The sequence below is a fragment of the Antedon bifida genome, chromosome 1 (genome assembly GCF_963402885.1).
Source record: "Antedon bifida chromosome 1, ecAntBifi1.1, whole genome shotgun sequence".
Taxonomy (NCBI): Eukaryota; Metazoa; Echinodermata; class Crinoidea; order Comatulida; family Antedonidae; genus Antedon; species Antedon bifida.
The window spans coordinates 10,699,441-10,719,356 of NC_136226.1; the positions used below are offsets into that span (position 1 = coordinate 10,699,441).

At 32.1% G+C, this 19,916-nt stretch overlaps 2 protein-coding genes across 3 annotated transcripts in view; one reads left to right on the forward strand and one right to left on the reverse strand.

Annotated features, from left to right (window-relative positions):
* Positions 1-11,944, forward strand: part of LOC144842008 (RYamide receptor-like) — a 30,086-nt gene extending 18,142 nt beyond the window's left edge. For both annotated transcript variants that reach the window (XM_078698355.1, XM_078698347.1), the window contains exon 2: positions 10,672-11,944. In XM_078698355.1, coding sequence (XP_078554481.1) covers positions 10,698-11,831 — 1,134 coding nt within the window. In that variant the 5' untranslated portion in view covers positions 10,672-10,697 and the 3' untranslated portion in view covers positions 11,832-11,944. The remainder of the gene's footprint in view (positions 1-10,671) is intronic.
* The window catches only part of LOC144841910 (coronin-2B-like), a 114,115-nt gene that overhangs the window by 67,561 nt on the left and 26,638 nt on the right, over positions 1-19,916 (reverse strand). The gene's annotated exons all lie outside the window — the stretch shown is intronic.

Sequence of the window (19,916 nt, forward strand, 5' to 3'; positions counted from 1 at the left end):
GAAAAACGCTAATTTACAGCAAAATATAGTCAAATTAGCTGCCAGCTAATGGGTTTTTGGTTGAATTTAACCGTTTATTTTGTCATTTTATAAGTACAAACATTTGTTCGTGTTTTTCTACGGGAGTGATTAACTTTGTAATAGCCTATTCAAAGTCTGATTCAAAGTCTTTAAATCATAAACTGATCTAAGCAGATTTATTCTACTTAAAATTTCAAGCACTTCCTAAACCTTTTTTTTCTTTCCATTTGCATTAAGCACGAGTATATAAATGTATTTTTTATTATGTACATGCTATACTTTTTATTGTCTACATGACATGCTTCGATATAACTTGGAACAAATCAATCATTAATCAAACACAAATAAATACACACCAAGGAAACTAACATCGATAATAAACTCAATGGCATAACAAGTTGTTTAAAGGAGTATCTCAGTTTCCTTAAAGATGTCCCCAAAAACATGAAAAATGAAGATTAATTAAATCAGACTTTGAATAGGTTATTTTGTAGTTTCAATCAAGCTAATCACTTCCGTAGAAAGAAAAATGGAAAAAACTAAATGTTTTCACTTATAAAATAACATAATAAATGGTCAAATTCAACCAAAAATCCATTGGATGGCAGCCAATTTGACCATTTTTTTGCTTTAAGTTACAGTTTTTTCAGGCAAATAAATTTTTGTTTAGATCCAATTTTTGGTCGAAGTCGATAACTATTATGTGAGATCAAAATGGCATATTCAACAAACAAAATTTGAAAAATTATTTTTTAGGGGGAAAATACATCTTTAAATCTATCATTTTAATCATCCGATTATCAGCTCAACGTAATATTAACACACATCGTAGCCGTGTGTGTGACATAATTATTAATAAAGTCAGGGAAGATATTTTGTTGAAAGTAATAAGAAGTTCGTTTCAATAGTGGTTGCTGATAAGTGGTGAGATTCACATGAAATACAAGATCATCATGAAAATACAGTTCTTTAAATTAATAACTTTCGTTCAAAACGTGGCCGCAGATAAGAATGTGATTATTGTAACGGAGAGACCATCAGGATTATCAAGAGATACACGTAGAAAGAAATTTAGCCAGCTCGAGTAGTATAATTGGTCGGTGACTTTAAAATTGTTTCAGTTACTAGAGTAATAATCATACGATGCCCAAAGGCTTTACCGCTAATCGCAATATTAAACTAAGGCACATTTTTTATACAATATAAGTCGGCATTCTTTCACGATAGAAATAATATATTTTGAAAAATGTGTCTTTTTTATCATGTGTAAAATACACCTAAAAATATATTGACCGTAATTATTACTTTTTTGTTTCTTTAATGCTACGATGGACTCTACGAGCTCCGCATATACTGTAAGCCTAAAATAAAAAAACCAGAAATATTTAGCCTGAGTTCATATTAATAAATCAATAAATCCATTAATACAAGTTTAACCAACATGAAATAATTATGTAAATATTAAATTTAAAAAACTTAATATTTTATCCCTTAACGTAACTTACTTGAATTGAGAATGTTGAGAAAATACGATTAATCAATACTGTACAACCGCACTGGATCAAAGATAGATACTGTATATAGATGACTACGGTTACGGTACGCGTTACACATATTCTTATTTGGTGTGCTAGGCCACCGTGTTTGGGTAATAGGCCTACTTATTCGACCTAGAGCAAAGGTATAGTTGAAACCTTCTCAGTATACAATTCCAAGCATTTTACTATTGCACTCACCCCTATAAACAAATGACTATGCGATGCGATAAAAATTAGCAAAATAGTGTATAACATACAGCTCGCACAAGCTCTTTCTCTTTTATAGATTATTAAATCATTGAAATGTTTGGTGTTTCATCAAATATATCAATATTAATATACATTATTAAATACATTATTATTATTTAAGATGGCGGTCATTAAATTCGAAAATAAAAAAAAAATAACATTGCTTGTATCGTTTTGATTGATTTACAGACATTTCATAATCTGTTATTGGCTACGATTGTTATTATGATCCATTCAAATTTTCATTTTACTAAATCAAATTTTACTCAGCACAGAAAATGAATCATTGACTGTACATTACAGATTATATCTACTTAAGATAGCAATTGGACAATAAATTTAAATCTTCTCGATTCGCCGGTGATTAGAAAAAAATATTCTATTAGAGTGGAATTAAAGATGTTACTCGTAAATCCTTATAACGTAATTTGAAAAAAAGAAGGTAGAATACATTTTGTTCAAACTTACATTATCCCGACCGACATAACAACAATGGTGATGTACTGATTAATTGAAATCATAGGTATGTATATACGGAGGGTTGACTCTCTCTACAGTTATACCTCATAACAGGATACATGTAGATATTCAACCATTACGTCTGACCATGGAGAAATAGCCTGACACTTCGTCGCCGTCCACAGTGTAGTGGAGCTGTAGCTTGGTGGTTAACGTGCTTGCCTTCCAATCCAAAAATCCGGGGTTCAATCCTGACCTATTGCCAGGGTTGTAAAGCTTTCAACACCATTCCCTAAAGCATCAAATGAGACTTTATTTATAAGCACGATAAATTATAAAATAGTTTATCCATCCTGTAATTGGCAAGTTTGTGCTCGCTGTTTGATATGTATGAAATAAAAAAAAGCCTTTCACAAAATACCATCTGGTATTTTATGGCTTCATAATTTCATAGAAATTTCAGTAAACTAACATATTGGTTGACCATCTTCAATGTATAGTACAGTATATCTTTAAACAATGTAACAGTGGGCCGATACAACACTTTCTGTGTAATTAGTTTAAATGTTTTACACATTCCACAAGAATATCTTGATTATAAATATTTCCAAGCAAGTTGTTGCAAATTACTGAGTTGTTGAAAATTACTGAATTATTATTTTTTTAAATTTCTGATACACCCAAAATGGAAACATCCACCGGTATACGTAATATCCTCACACGTACGTCCAAAGCCACCTTTTTGACTTAAATTACTTACTCAAAACGTTATATTGGGATTAAAATTACATTTACAGAATGTTGAAAACACTCTTGAAACTGAGAAGATTGATGATTAAGATTATTTCATCGTCCTATTTCAATCAATTGGACAAGTTTTAATCATTAGATACCAATGCAACAGATAGTGGCAGATATGTTTATCTTAGCAGCTTATAAATTGTGAACTTTAATTAAACCTGCTTCCACCCAAGTATCAAATTAATTACATTAATGTTACAATGCAAAATTAAAAAAAAAAAGCTTAATCCTAATTGAATCAATCCAACTTTCTCCTAAGCTTCTGAAACGCAGGCAAGCAACATTATGTTGGCGTCATCGGTCCCGATCTTGGTTCCCATTTGGACGCTATACGCGACAATAATTTTTCCAATCACAAGCGATGTATCATCATGTCGTTTTTGATTGGTTAACTCACTTGCATTGCAACACGTCATTAGAGAAACAAGCTTTTTATAGGTTTAAATGGAACTCGTTTACGATTGAAAATGTGAGTGCGTGCCTATTAAGTCGTTTGGCAGGCCTTAATTCCTATGGCCAAGCGCAACATGTAACAACTTAACCAGAATTTAGAAAAAAACTGAACTAAAGTATTACGAAGTTCGTACGATTAACGATCAAGGTTTCGAGAAAATAATCGATTTTCCAAATTTTTATCTCATCAAAAATGCACGTGAACATTTTTACATATGAAGATTATACATTTATTATTTAATTTATATTTTGCTATTATAGTGTTTTTGACAGTACTGTAGCGTTATATAATCAATTCAAGTTTGTGTACGTAAGAGTATTCGTACAAAGATTTACATTTAATTATAATTCCTGCTGGAATGTGTGTTCAGTCACAAACTATTTATGTTTTTTAGACATACTTTCTAATCGTAAAACTGTTTTCACATCACATATACAATATCTAATACACACTGTTTTAAGTACTGTACAGTAGTAATACTAACTTAAACTAGACTATACACGATAAAATATAAAAAACGCAATTGCAGTCTAGCGCTGTGCAATGCTTGAAAACGGTAAGTCCCCAATGACGAGAATCGCGTGGTTTAATAATTTTGTTGATCATAATTTTATTTATTTCATGAAAGTAACTTCGCAAACTTAGAAATACTGTCGGCGCAACGTGTGAAAACGGAAAGTCCCCAATGACGAGAATCGTGTGGTTTAATAATTTTGTTGATCATAATTTTATTTATTTCATGAAAGTAACTTCGCAAACTTAGCAATACTGTCGGCGCAACGTATGAAACCGAAAAGTCCCCAATGGCGAGAACAAACGTGATTTTATTATAATTAAATTGTAGTGTGGATTGTTAGTGTCATCTCAGAGGTGGCATGTTTTTTATACGGGTACATTGTTTAATCACGCCTTGAAAATACATTTTTTAAATTAAAATGATACAGTAACTTATTTCAGTGGATATGATACAGAGGATTATAAGCGTCTTATTGTTACTGTATGCAATAAAGTAAATTAATTGAGTCTTACTAGATATTTTTACACTGAAGTAGCGGTTGCTAGGCTATAATTACAAATAGGCTTCTGTAATGATCATAACACACTTCTAAAACCTAATAAAACGTTTACAAAATAATAAATACACCGCACGAAACAATTCAAAATACATCAGTCAGAAAATCTTAGACAGCAAACTGGGCAAAGTACAGTAATAATGTTTACTGTTAACCACTCATAATTAGTATAACAGTATACGGTAGCACCCTACCAATATATACCAGTTCAATGTATTCTGTAATTACAGTGAAGCTTCTGTAAATAATAACAAATACCATTACTGGTATACATTCTAAAACGATTGGTAATGGTGAATAAATATTATCTTTACCAGATAATTCGCTCTACTCTGACGTAACCTGTACTTATAAGTACATTTGAGAACATCTATGAGAACGAACCCTCTTTTCTTCCTGACGCCAAGCTACATCGCAGTAAATCTCTCTTGTAACACAATCTCTATTTTAACATTAACCTAATTGTGATCATTTAGGTCTAGTGTTTCTATACTTAAAATTTACAGTTATTTCAAATATTTTAAACATTTTCAGAAATATTCAAATTTAATAATTATATGATACAACTGTTTTCTGAAGTTCTTTTGCAACTTAAATACATTTCTCTTTACAATACACGAAACACCATCACCATAGCCTTGATAGATCTGCCAAAGATAAGTATGAAAATTCAGTTCCCTGCTGACATTTCATTTTCTGCAATAATATAACCAATACAATTTTAGGAAAGTATATATGCCGCTGCGATTAAGAGCGAGAAAAAACAATTTAGAAATGTTATTTTCTATATGAATTCCGCGCTGCTGATAACAAAAGTGCCGAGATGACCATGAATCGACGATCAGTATCCTTGATATCTTAAAGACTCTCTGGTCACATAAGTGCCGGTACACTTCATTTCTTTTATACCGTTTCTAAAGGTTGGTTTCTATAGGTCGCAACACAAGAAGACAAACATGCACGCAAGTAATTTACCAACTACAAACGATAGCTATAATTAGGATTGGCTACACCAAAGTGTTTATACAGAATTATTATCCATGAGAAAAAATTGTGTTTTAAGGGAGATTATTGAGTAGGCCTACCTATTTTTAAAAAGAGGGCGCAATCCGTGCACGCATGTAGATGAGGTCAAAATAGCTTGTTTATAGCTTTAGGCACCCAGCAGATATCCAGCAGACAGACACAGTTTTTCCAGTAAATTGTTACACCAAGTGTGCGATTGTGTATTACGAATGTTCTTACCAGCGTGTCTTTCCCACAACATAAATTGTTTGTAACGTTTATGTGATAGTAATGGCCAACAGACGTCTAAAATCCAACGAGTGGGTATAGAATCATAACAAACCGTTTGGGGCGCTAATTTCATTACGGTCAGTGCCTTTTTAAATGTAGGTCCCTAAGAGGTAAAAAGATGTTCTGTATTTACGTTTTCGGGTAACAACAATTTAAATACAGTAGAACAGCAGAAAGGGGCTTAAAACATTGTCTCCTTAATAGGGGGTTTCGCGAGAAAAACAACAAGGATATTATTATAACAAGATAACAATAATTGATTTGTCAAGAAATTATTCAAAATCTGCAGCTAACGTTTGGGTAGTAACAAAGTGCGAGTCAGCGAGGCACGTGAGGCAGGGAAGGCAAGCAAGGCAAGTCAGAAATTTATGCGAGGCATCGTTTTACCATCATCAAAAAATGCGAGGCACTAATTTCATTACGGTCAGTGCCTTTTTAAGTTTATCATTTTCCAAAATTGCGAGGCAGGAAATCACCGAAATTGAAGTAGCCTAGGCCCGCTAGTTTCCTTTTGCACCTGCCTTGTATTTTAACACGAAATTTGTTAACCAACTTTATCCTGAACACCACACCTTAGAATTAGTAGGCCTACTTTAATGGAAAAAATCATATAAAAGTAACTTTAAATCCGTTAAATTGGTGATTTTACAGACGTTTCGTTCGCGAATTTTGCACACTCAATGTTCAATATTTTGGTTTCTATGGAACGCCAAAAGAGCAAAATTAATTAGAGGGCTAAAAACTCTGTGGAATCCATATATTTAACGCATTATTTTGTGAAAATCACGTACAATTTCAATAGATTTTGTCACTTTCAATTGTCAGTAAGGAAAAATGTTACTGTTGATACTGTACATCTTTCGTAGGATGTCCTAGGTCTAGGCTAGGTAGTGATGTTGATTTAAGATCGATTATTATTCTTTGAAAACAGAACAGTATCAGCAGTAACATATTACAGCATTTTTATTGACAAATTAACAAATATATTGAAATTAAACGTGTTTTTCACCAATAAATGCATGAGAAATTGACGCATTCCATTGAGTTTTAGTCCTCTATTATCGTTTTGCCCGTGAAGCTAGTTAATTCTATTTCCTTATTCTGAATTGAAGGCATTCTATATAATGAAGAAACCGCAAAACAAAACCTGTACTTCCTCTGGTATCCAGTATCATTTACACTATTGGTAATTTTATAAATTACCTTTTTTTTGTAAACATTGTGTTACCTCAAATTTCACAACAATCATTAATATATAGTAATATCAATGCATACAAAAAAATAAATTATACACTACTTTTTAGCAGTTTTCTCAATTTATATATTATACTGATGTTTTTATCAATTGTTGTTTGTATACGTTTAACATGTTTGTTTTTTTACCAATTTTACAATCTATTTCTATTCCGAGAAATATTTTGATATAAATACGTTGTTGTTGTATTTAATTAAGTCTGTGAAGTCTTTTTGACCAACTCTTTCATTATCATTATGAACAAACAATTTGAACATTGTAGTCAACTTATACCAGCCTTATAGCCTTATACAATCACACAGTATGCGATACAATATTTCTGGGTTAGCCCTTTAAAGCAAATAATTTTAGTGCAATTAATTTTAATATTTCGCTATTTTGAACAAAAAGAATGTACACACTACAGGATCGTCGAGGCACCCTCATTACATCCCATCGTGACTGATGCAGCATGATGTGATTCTCGTAAGCAATATATAATACACGACCTTTGATGAAAAATTAATGTGTAAACATGTGTACAGTATTTTCTACATAGGCCTCTAGGTTAGGGCTAAGCATATTAGCTAAAGTTTAATGTTAGGCCTAGTATTACAATTGTCGGACATTTGGCATTGGCAGTCATTTGATGAGTGTCGCTATAACAATTATTGTTTATCGAAAGTTGAAGACTGTCGTTCAGATTTTAAAAATATGGCGCAGTTTGGGCACTTTTGTAAAAGTAAAATTTGACACGATATGACTTGAATGAAAAAAACAATCGTTACATAAAAATAAACAACATGATGAGTGTATACACGAATCTATTTCGATACGCTAGGCCTATTATAAAAATATAAATCATTGATTATTAGGCCTATGATATAGCATAATAGCACGTTAAGATATGCCTCGCACCTTTTTGAAATTGTAAACAATTATGCCTCGCATGGAAATGATAAAATTATGCCTCACACAAATGGCGTGCCTCACATACCTCGCTTGCCTCGCTGCCTCGCACTTTGTCAACACTCCTAACGTTTTACCAATTGTCGAACCAGAGCATGTATCGTAATTATTATATCTAATTTTGTTAATTAATAACGATCTAAATTATTTTAATTATTTGGTCTTTTTTGTTGTTTTTGTGATGGGAAAAAATATTTCCCTTTAATAGTGGTTGAATCAGACATCTGTACTCTTATTATGTGTGTCATCTGATTAGGGCTTGGTTGGCCATATAGATACAGATATTTTCCCTCGTTTCGTAGGAAAGTGTCCCAGTTCTACTGTACACAATTGTTATAGCTTTTTTATAACTGCATACAAAAATCATATCGAGACGTGACCCGAGTTGTTTTTATTTTTTAGTGAGCTTTATCCAGTGTCGGTAAAACTAATCTAGGCCTGTCAGATTTCATGAAAATAAGTAATAAGTGTTTTAATTTTAGATACAAATTTGAGAAAATTGTCCAGTTTTATTCAAATTGTATCAGATTTCCAATTGTTTTGGAAAAAATCTAATTATTTTTGTTCGGTCTATGACATTAAAGAATTGATTCATTTGTAACTTATGTATTTTCATTAATATTTTACTTTCATTGTGACAATGTTTCTGCTGGGCAAATTAATTAAAAGATTTCAACACACAATACGCAGATGTACAGGTAATCCAAGTTGAATTCTATAAAATTGTAAAATGCGAAATGTCAGTGTTACTGAAATCTCTTAAATTGCGCTACAGTGTTACCTGTTGAGATTGATAATGGAAGAACGGCTTTGTTTCCCATTCTCAGTTTCAGTAAGTATCATTATAGCGTATAGAAAGAAAATTCGCCGATCAAGATGTGATTATATTCTCCGCTTGGTAATTGTAGATTTACAGCTCCCTTTGGAGACGGTGAGTAAAATCGTCGGAAGTTGCTGAAATGAAATGCGTGCTTAAAACAATAAATGAAATGGACTTAATGTGTACTATTCAACATCGTGAAGATAATAACGTAAACACGTTCAGTATCCACGATTTGTGGTTTTTAAGTCATTGCTGAGTGATGCCATTTTGTTTAAAAGATTGAATACTTGTCTACGTACTATACATATATAATTGCTCCATTTAATATCCTTGGTGAAAATATTACTGGAGGGAAAACAATTTAGTGTATAGTTTTAGAACTCAATTATTGATACAAAATATCACTATATCATACTTATTAATGGTTTCAGTATAGTCAAATCAATATAATGGTTCCCACATATAATAGAACAAATAAATTAAGTAGTAAACAAAGGACTAAACAACAAAAGTTTGATGACAATTAACCTTTACATACCTTATTTATCCTAAAGAATCTATATATAAATTATGCTTAATTCTGACATAGGCGAGCACAATGGAAAAACTTCGGGACAAATCTCCGCCTTGGATACATACCTCATCTATCTCAGATGTACCGCGAAACGTAGATTTGATAACATTAGTTCTTTCTAACGATATTGTTCCATATTTCTATTTTAGGAAGATATTATAAAGGGAATTTTAAAACAAAATTTCTGGTTTCATTGGTAGATTTTCAAAAATTGTCGGTAATTTCCGGGTTCACGGTGAGTTCACGGATTCACCTTGCATCTTCCTGGTTTCAACTAAGTTGGCCGTTTATTTTCGGACCGCGCGTGTGAAGATACAGTAGTTAGCAAAATAAAACTACAAATTGATAAAGATCAACTTAAATATATCGGAGTATATTGTGGGAAATAGTATATAAAATTACATAGGGAGAACTGATTGTTTTAAATCGAGTGAAACCGCGATAGCCGAGTTGTTGAGTGAGCTGGCAGGAATAACTGTGGGCTATCACGATCCCGTTGGGACCCTGGGATACTTCTGCCCATGTTGCAAGCCGTCTAAAACGTCTTCCTTCAAGTTAGTTTCAAAAGACGTCCTTCTAAAACCTTTTTACCCGAGTCATTATCATTCCGAGAACCATCGTCTACACTTCCTAGAGGTGGAGCGACCGAAGCGAGCTCACCCTCTAGTATTAGATAATATTGGTTCTGCGTATGACGAACATCCCCAGTCTGTGACATTACAGTGGTGTTATTACTCAGAAAAGCAATTGACTGTGTCTAGTTAGCTAAGGCCTACAGAGTAGTGAGACACTAATATGTGAACAAAATAACCCAAAGCAACCAAAAAACTAATATAACGAGCATTATTCATTGAACGTAGATCTCAATTCAAAGAAAACCTTGCTACAAAACACTTTTCACATAACATAAATGTATACTTCTACTGTAGAATTATTATCAGAGCCTTATATTATATAACGGAACCATACTACTGATAGTGATTGCAACCAAAGTGATCTAACATAACTACTGTGTGATGTTACACTACCGAGGAGTCCAGATTTAAACCCATCACTATGATTAGTAAAAAAATATTGCGGTACCAATAACTGCAGTGTACCGTAATTATACTCAAAATCCAATGTATGTTTAAAATCCGTTTGGCTGCCGCATAATTCCATTAATTCTTTTTATTTTCAGATAGTTCATGAAAGAAAATTATAAAGATGGATCCGTACGAAGATATCGATTGTTCCTTAATATTCAATGGCTCAGCATACGCAGCTGAGAATTTAGTGTACTCGACAGGCGATAAGGTTAACATTATGTTTATTATGCCAATTTTTCTGCTCGTCGGTTTGGCGGGAAACGGTACATTCTTGTTTGTTACAATGAAAGTTCCAAACATCCAGACGGCAACAAATGGATATCTAGTAAATCTTGCCATTGCAGATATTCTGTTTCTGATTTTTGCGATCACCGAAAAGATTGTGTGCTTGATTGCTTCCCCTCTTGAAAGAGACAAGAGTGTACTCGGTATAGGCGGAACTGTTATCTCAGAGATGGCAATCAATTTGTCGTATTTTGCATCATTATTCTTTATAACACTTGTTACTGTTGAACGTTATTACGCGGTTTGTACGCCACATGCACGACAAGATACAAACAAAACTTCTGCAATCAAAATCATAATAGCCTGGATAATTGCAGGTATATTAGCAAGTACTTTATTAGGCTCTGTTTTGGACAAAAATATCGTTTGCATCTTATGGCCAGACGAATATAATTATTTACCGCCGTATATAACAAAATACCATTTTTTAAAACCGTGGATGTCTATTTATGCAAACTTTCTGCAAGGTTTTCTTTTTATCATTTTGTTTGTGGTGAACACTGTGTTGTATTTCAGAATAGTATACACGCTTGGAGATCGATTACAACTAAACCGAGAAGATTATGCGTGTCTGAAAAGAGATAAGAACATGAAACTGAGAAATCAAATCACGAGAACTGTGATTATTAACGGATGCGCATTTTTCTTTTGCCTTGCTCCGTATGAATTTACGTCTATATTTTATGCCATATCGGAGATAAACAATCACGAGATTCTTGATGGTCCGCAACGCAAACGTTTGCAGTTTGTAGTGCGTGGTTTGGTGTACACCAACGCTATTGTAAATCCAATAATTTACGTATGTACAAGCCCTAGGTATCGCGAGGCATTTATTACGACTGTATTGGGTAGGAAGAACCAAGGAGACTTGGCTAACGCGAACTCATCAATAACGCAGCAAACTCAGGGAGGCAGCATGCGAATAAAGCGAACGCCACAGCAAACAACACAAGAGACAACGTGCTAAGTTTTTGAATGGAAAAATGGAAAAAACTTTATTGAGGGCGCTATTCAAAATACTGAAAACTATATAATTATAATACTATATAATTAAACAATTATTGTTTTAAGTTTGAAAATGACAAGTAAACAATAGATCCTTTAAAAGGAATGTATAAGTTGTATAGACATTATTTAGTTTTTCTGTCTCCTTTAATTAATCATCTTTATTTATTCCGGAACAGAACTATTAACGATAGTAGAGTAAGAATGCTGGATCTTAAAAACAATGTAATTTAACAAATCCCATTCCGTTACCCATGTTTTGAATATTAGAAACAACATTTAACTCTAAGACCAGACAACAGGGGGCTGGCCCTCATGTTCATTCCATTTTGCAAAAATAAATTTTAAAGAATATAAACTTAATATGAACTGAAAAGTTTTCTATGAGATTAAAAGCCGTTGGCTGGACCACGGATACATTTTTCTGGCAGATTGGGGGTTGGAGGGGACGGGGGGGGGGGGGGGCGGTAGGGTAAGGGGGTGTTGGAGGATGGTGGGTTAAAAGTAAGGTATTCAAAAGGTTTCGGGTCTGGGTTTCAACTCGATGTCTGGTTTAGGAGAGATACATACACATCGAATTACGACCCAAGAATAAAGATGTTCATGTATATATCATATTTATATCATCCGTTTCAGTCAAGTGTTGTGCAATAGAATAATTATGTAATACAGTATATTAGTATGACGTTATAGTGTGTGGCCAATCAGTCAGACTAAACCCTAAATAACGCAATATTTGGACCGGGTTAGTGACACGGTTTTATTTAGTTGTACAGGAAAACGCAAATAAATCATTTTAGTTAATATGATTTATTTTTATACTTTAAAACCATCATTGTTATTATTATTATTATTATTTGTATTGCACGTTGTAAAGGATTGACAATTTAATCAATTTTGTAATAGTTGACATTCATGTTAAGAGGTCACAATCAAATCCTCAGGTCAAGGGCTGTTTTGATCTTGAAAACTCGACATTATACAGGATTTGAACCAATGACGCTGGGATTGGTAGTCAACCATCCTAACCACCAAGCCACAACTCCACTCTAATACTACATTGCTCAGATAACAATATTCAAGAACAAACACCTTTCATCTTAAATGTTTCATAATCGCTTTCATCAACATAACAATTATTATTACATTTCTACAGGGAACATTATAATGGAATAATTATGACTATCACATCCTCTTATAAAAGGACGATGAACCTCATCAATAACAACATTAACCTACTGTACTGTTAATTTGTGTTTAAATTAATCACGTCTTTCTTCGGTTGCAATCAAGCAAAGGCCAAAGTGGCATACATATACACTCACATTGGATTACATTTATATCTTTAGAAATATCATGATATCACAGTCAATTAGACCAGATATATTACATATGTATACATGTTCGAACGTCACATAAGACAAGTTATAATCGAATTGCTAGTTTCAAAATTATACTATTTGTCGGGTTTGCCTATTTAAAGGGCAGCGGTATTTCAAAAGAGCGACACAATGGTTAGTTGCCTGTGGTGCAGATAATATTTCTAAAAGTGTCATTGTTAATTATAGAAATGAAACATGGGATACATGTATAGCATTCTATTAATAATTCTATCTTGTAACATTTCAGTGAACATCTCATTGAGACTGTGCCTCTGATTTAAAAGAGATACAATAAAAGTTCAGTTCAGTTCAATCACAAAATATTGTATTAAATATTTACATATAAGTTGACTTACAGTACTGCAACAGGATGGCCATCATCCTACAATTCATTACCATTGTCAGCTCAATCACCAGTAGCGACATTCAAATTGAAATCATCAATTGTATTCATTGTTTCTTATCACAATCTTAATATTACATTTTTATCAACTGAATCATTATTATCTTCCTTATCACTTACATTTTCTATCATTCTCTCTTCATTATTCCAGCTTTCTCATCGTCATCATCATCATCACATTTTCTATCATTCTTTCTTCATTATTCCAGCTTTATCATCGTCATCAGCATCATCCTCGTCGTCATCATCATCATCCTCATCATCATAACCATGCTCAAAATCAGCATCATCATCATCCTCATCAACAATCACAATAAGTTTTCTTCAAAATAAAAATAATGTTAACATCATCACCGATATCATTATAAAAAATTGTTTTATCATTAAATTCATTCTTATCACCAATTTAACATAATCAATATAAGCATAGGGCTATCCGTTATTAAACACACTATTTAACATCATCATATCATCAATATCAATGACTATTGCATATATTATTAAACTAATTCTTATCATTGCATCATCAATATTAACAACAATAGTATATTCATCATTAAACTAATTATTATCAACAACATCAACGCATTATCAATAATAAATTCATTGTTATTATCATCCTAACATATATTCAACAGCGTCTTTATCATAAACTCATTCTATCAAAATGTTAACATCATCGATCATAAATATCAACAATAACAAATCCAATCCTTATCACCATTTTAACACTATCATATCATCAAATATTAACAGCGTCTCTATAATTAATTTATCAATAAACTAATTCTTATCACAATTTTAACATCATAATAGCATCAATGGCATCAATATCAACAGCGTTTCCATCATTAAATTCATTCTTATCACCATTTTAATAACGTCATCGATCATAAATATCAACAATAGCAAATTCATCATTAAACTAATTCTTATCACAATGTTAACATCATCATATCATCAATATCAACAGCTTCTCCAACATTAAATTCATTCTTATCCTCATTTTAACATCATCATAACATCAATATAAACAGCTTCTCCATCATTAAATTCATTCTTATCACCATTTTAACATCATCGATCATAATATCAACAACTTATCCATCATTTAGTTATTACCATTTTATTATAAAATCTCCGCATCGTTAATATCAACATCAACTCATTCGTATCAAAATGTTAACAACATCGCATCAATATTTTTTCATCAACAAAATCATTCTAATTATTATCTTAACAACATCAACAGCACGGTTGTTATTAAACCCATTCGTATCACTATCTTAACACCATCGATCATAAATCTCAAAATAGCAAATTCATCATAGACATCAATGACTATCACCATTTTAACATCATCATATCATATTATTATCATCGGTATCACTATTAACAGCACCTTCATCACACATTAAATTCATTCGTACATCATCTTAACACGACATCATCAATATCATCAGCAATGTCATATTCATCATTAAACTCATTCTTATCAAAATCTTAACAATGTCGCATTATCATTATTATCATTATCATCAACAATATTATCTTCATTATTAAACTTATTCTTAACAACACCGACCGACACCAACAATATCTTCATAGAATAGTCATTATTAATCTAATTATTATTATCCCAATCACCATCATCATCATCATCATCAATAATAATATCTTCATCATTAAACTTTATTCTTATCATCATCATCAATCCGCACCATCAATCGACATCATAATACATTAGCAACAATCTTAATTAATAAACTTACTCTTATCAACATCATAACCGCGCCTTCCTCTTCAATCAAGATTCTTTATAACATCACCGCCATTTTTGTTATCATTATAAAGATAATTAAATTCACTCTCATACATCTTTGCATCATCATAATCAGTATTGTCATCATTTTCTTGGTAATCTTCTTATCATTGTTATTGTCACCAATACTATCATCTTGCTCATCTTCAATGTCAATATTTAAGTCATTTTTAACAACAGCAGCATCGTCAATGTTTGTATCGACAACTGCAATAACTATCATCACTAATTGTTATATTATCATCACTAATAACATCATAACATCAAGAATATTACTTATACAATATTCAGTTTTTCAGCAGTCATCAAAAACATTCAGTTAAAATCAATATCATTACATTCATCAATAACAAAGTCATTAATCATCATGTCAATGTCAACCTTTTTCATCTTCATCAAAAGTAGCAATAATAATCATAATCAGCAATCATCATCATCACCCCAATAATCATCCTCATTACAATAATAATCACTCACTTTGTCGTCATTCCCATGTACTCTCTGAATAACAAACTATGTCATGTTATTGGCATAATGATGTGTAACGTACAGTAACTGAGAGATATTACCATATTCGACAAATAAAACGTTTCATAGCCTCGACGAAATCAACATCAAAATTACTGTAAATAATTAATGACGTAGTAACCTTTAATTACACATTCGAACTGTATAAGTTATTCAGCGAGGAGGACTAAGAGTGTTATAACAAATGTAAAAATGTAAAAAAGAAAAGCCGATAATAACATGTATGAGAGATTTTTGGCTTAAGTATTCAATACATTATGAATAATTTGTAAAGGTAATAAACAACACAATTATTAATTTATACCGAAACCTGTAGACAGAGTTGTTTCTTTCTGGAACGCGCTGTCAGGGATAATCACAGTTAAAAACACGGTGTATTTTTTAAAAACTGAGTGGGCCGGGTTAAGAGTGGGCTGACCTAGATTAACTTAGAATTAAATAAGACTACATAATTATTTGGCTTTGGCACTAGAGGCGAAAGTATATGTCTTTCAATATAATATCGACTAATCTAATTACATGAATAGACTACTCACGGCTATAACATATGATATATAAGGAATATATCACCATCATTGGTACACAAACCGAATCAATTCCATCATCATCACAATCATTAACATCAACGTCATGATCATCATCGTTATCATCATCATCACCATCATTAACACCAACGTCATGATCATCATCATCATCTTCATAGTCATCTTCCAACAACATCATACGCATTATTTATCATTAGTTATCAACATAAATATCAACAATTGCTATCGAGAATAACCATTAGATCTAATATAATGGCATTATTCTATTCAATATTATCATCACGACCAACAACCAACAGAAACACAATTGCAATTAATGAAAATTTCAATTATTAACATAGTTTTAATTATCAATGTTGTATCGAGTGTCAACACATTTATTATTATTATTATTATTCGATATCGATCATCATCATCAATATCGATCGTCAGTGTCACTAACATCATTATTATTTTTTCACTATATTTTCTATCACTCATAACTAATTGAATAATCATTATCATCTTTAATTCTATAATCATCGACATGATTGCTGACGTCATAATAAACAACATACATAGCCATAACAAAATTATTATCAAATTATCATCAAATCATCATCATTTACTAATCATCATGATCAACACCATTCTCATTATCATCTCTGACAAAAACCCCATTATCATTGGCAACTGTTTTAACATTTATCATCACCATCAACAGTCATCATTATTATCAGCAATATCGTTATTAAGCTTGGTACTAGGACGCAACTCAAGGACGTAGACGCAAGTTGACCAATGACAAGCGACATTTCGAATAAGTCATCGCTTGTGATTGGTCAAATCCCTTAAGTTGCGTTACGTAGTTGTGTTGCGTCTCTATTGGAACCACGTATTAAATACAAACAGTAGTTGAATGTATTTGTTGACTATTCTCTTATTAGATTATACTGTAAAGCCTTATACTACATATTTCAGATAATGTTACAACGATCTATGTTTATTGTTAACAGAAGTACAATTCATATATAAATTTGTTAATAAAGCAATACATTATAATAAATATTATTGTTCAATTGTGTAAATTACCCTGGCATTACTAACAATAATAATTGATTGTATCCAATATTGATTTCCTTGTATAATGTGTTATGTGTTGAATAAAATTAATCGTTTTCCTCAACAATGTTGTTTTAATGGGGTATTTGTTTTCGGGTTTTAATGCTGATTATTCAATATTTATAATATACACATTTAAAAACTAGAGGGTACTCCGAGAGTACAAACCTCCGCCTACTGTAAAATTCCCCTACATAAAATGTCCCGGAAAATATATATATATATATTTTTTTTTATTAGTTGTAAGTGTAAATAGGCTAACTGCACACTACAAAGTTGTGGATGAGAGTTTGGTGTAATGGTTATGTATCCAGCCTCTCACAGTTGAGATTGCTGGTTCAAGTCCCGCCGAGGTTGTTTTTTTTTTATTTTTTTAAAATTATTTTTTTAAATTTTTTTATTTCTTTTTTTTTGTGGAGCTTGATCTTTGACCCTGGACCTTCAAAATGTAAACACAATTATATGATGAGTCATTGGTCATTGTGGCTAAGTTTGGTGAGAATCGGATAAAAACTGTGGTCTCTAGGCAGTAAAATAGTTTTTTGTTAGTTGTGACCTTGACCTATGACCTTTTCCCCTCAAATTCGAACTCGTCCGAGCTTTTGGGGCATAGATCATTGTGGCCTAATTTGGTGAGAATCGGATAAAAACTGTGGCCTCCATGCTGTTCACAGACAGACGGACAAACAAACAGACACACACACACAAACATACAGGGTGAAAATATAACCTCCTTGGCGGAGGTAATAATAGAGTGTTTCGATTTGCGACGACTTAGAACTACTGAATTACGTCGTACATTACGGTAATACATTGTGCGCATGCGGGGACATTATGACGTGCTTTCTTTCCCGTTCCGGAACAATGATTACACGGTCCTAGGTAGTTGCAAATAGAATCTTCCGTTAATTCGTTAATTTTATAATAGTTATAAGGGGAACTGTACTCAAATGCTTTTGAAGGCTATAGTTAGCTATATTTAGATATAATCGCCTCATTGCTTTTCCCGCACGCGATTTTTTTTTTCGTACATAAGTTGGGGACCCCTTATGTGAAAGGAAAAAATAAATCACGTCCCGCATCCCGCACCGTCGAAATACTGACTGAAGCGAATGTTTTGCTTTGTTTTCAATTCAGTCGTATATTAGGCCTATATAATACGACTGAATAAAAACTTGATTTTCAGTCTTATACATTAGAGTACATTCTCATTATAAATGTCAAATGATTTATGACGGTTTTTTTTTATTGTATATAGTTTAAATCCATTTATACAATCCATTACAAATATAATTTATGATTAGCAATTTTATATTGGCAATTACTCTGGCAATTAGGACTATGTTGATGGATTAATAGAAACACATCTTTTTAGGGTTCAAATGTGAGTGACTTTTGGAATACTAAAAACCATAATCAAAATAGATGACAGTAACAAGCTCAGTTTATTAACGTGTAATTACCATTTAATTCGTTGTTTAGACACGATACACGTGTATGAGGACTAAACACCGTAATTGTTTTTACATTTGCATCCACTACAAGAGCAGTGTAAAATGACAACATATCAATTTTATGCTTGGTTGTTGTTGACGGCCGAAATGTCAGTAATAAATGAGATACAAAATAAATCCTAATCTTAAAGCCGTGTCTTATACACTATCAAATAGTTTGACCAAAAAAATCTTTGATTTGCCCAAATATAGTAGTGATATGCCCAAATATGGTACTGATGACATCATTGTGTCCATATATGGGCACATCGCATTTTTTTTGCCACATAAAGTTTGAATAATTAGATAGTTAGTCAGATTAATTGATATTACATTGTCATCACTATTATTTTATGAGATAACAACTCCTAATAATCCCACGTTACTTAGACCATGGACCTACTGTAGGTCCATGCTTAGGCATTACATCTAATAATTTTACGAATTGTTTTGGATCAAGTACCAAGTAACGTCATATGACGTCTGAGAGGATTTAAACATATTCATATTGGAAGCATAAAAAGGGAACCAGAAGCAGCACGTATTTTTTTCTCCAAACAATACTTCCCTTCGGGTAAGAGGTCATGCTTGTCATTTTTTTTAGAATTTACAATTTATCATTTATTACATATTAGATAAACATCGATACGCAGTTATCAACTCATAATAGTATCCAATTATCAATAAAGACATCGCTTATATATGGATTAACTTTTATCCATAGCTTATTCTATATTTACATAAATAAAACATGCATTTAACTTGATTAATTG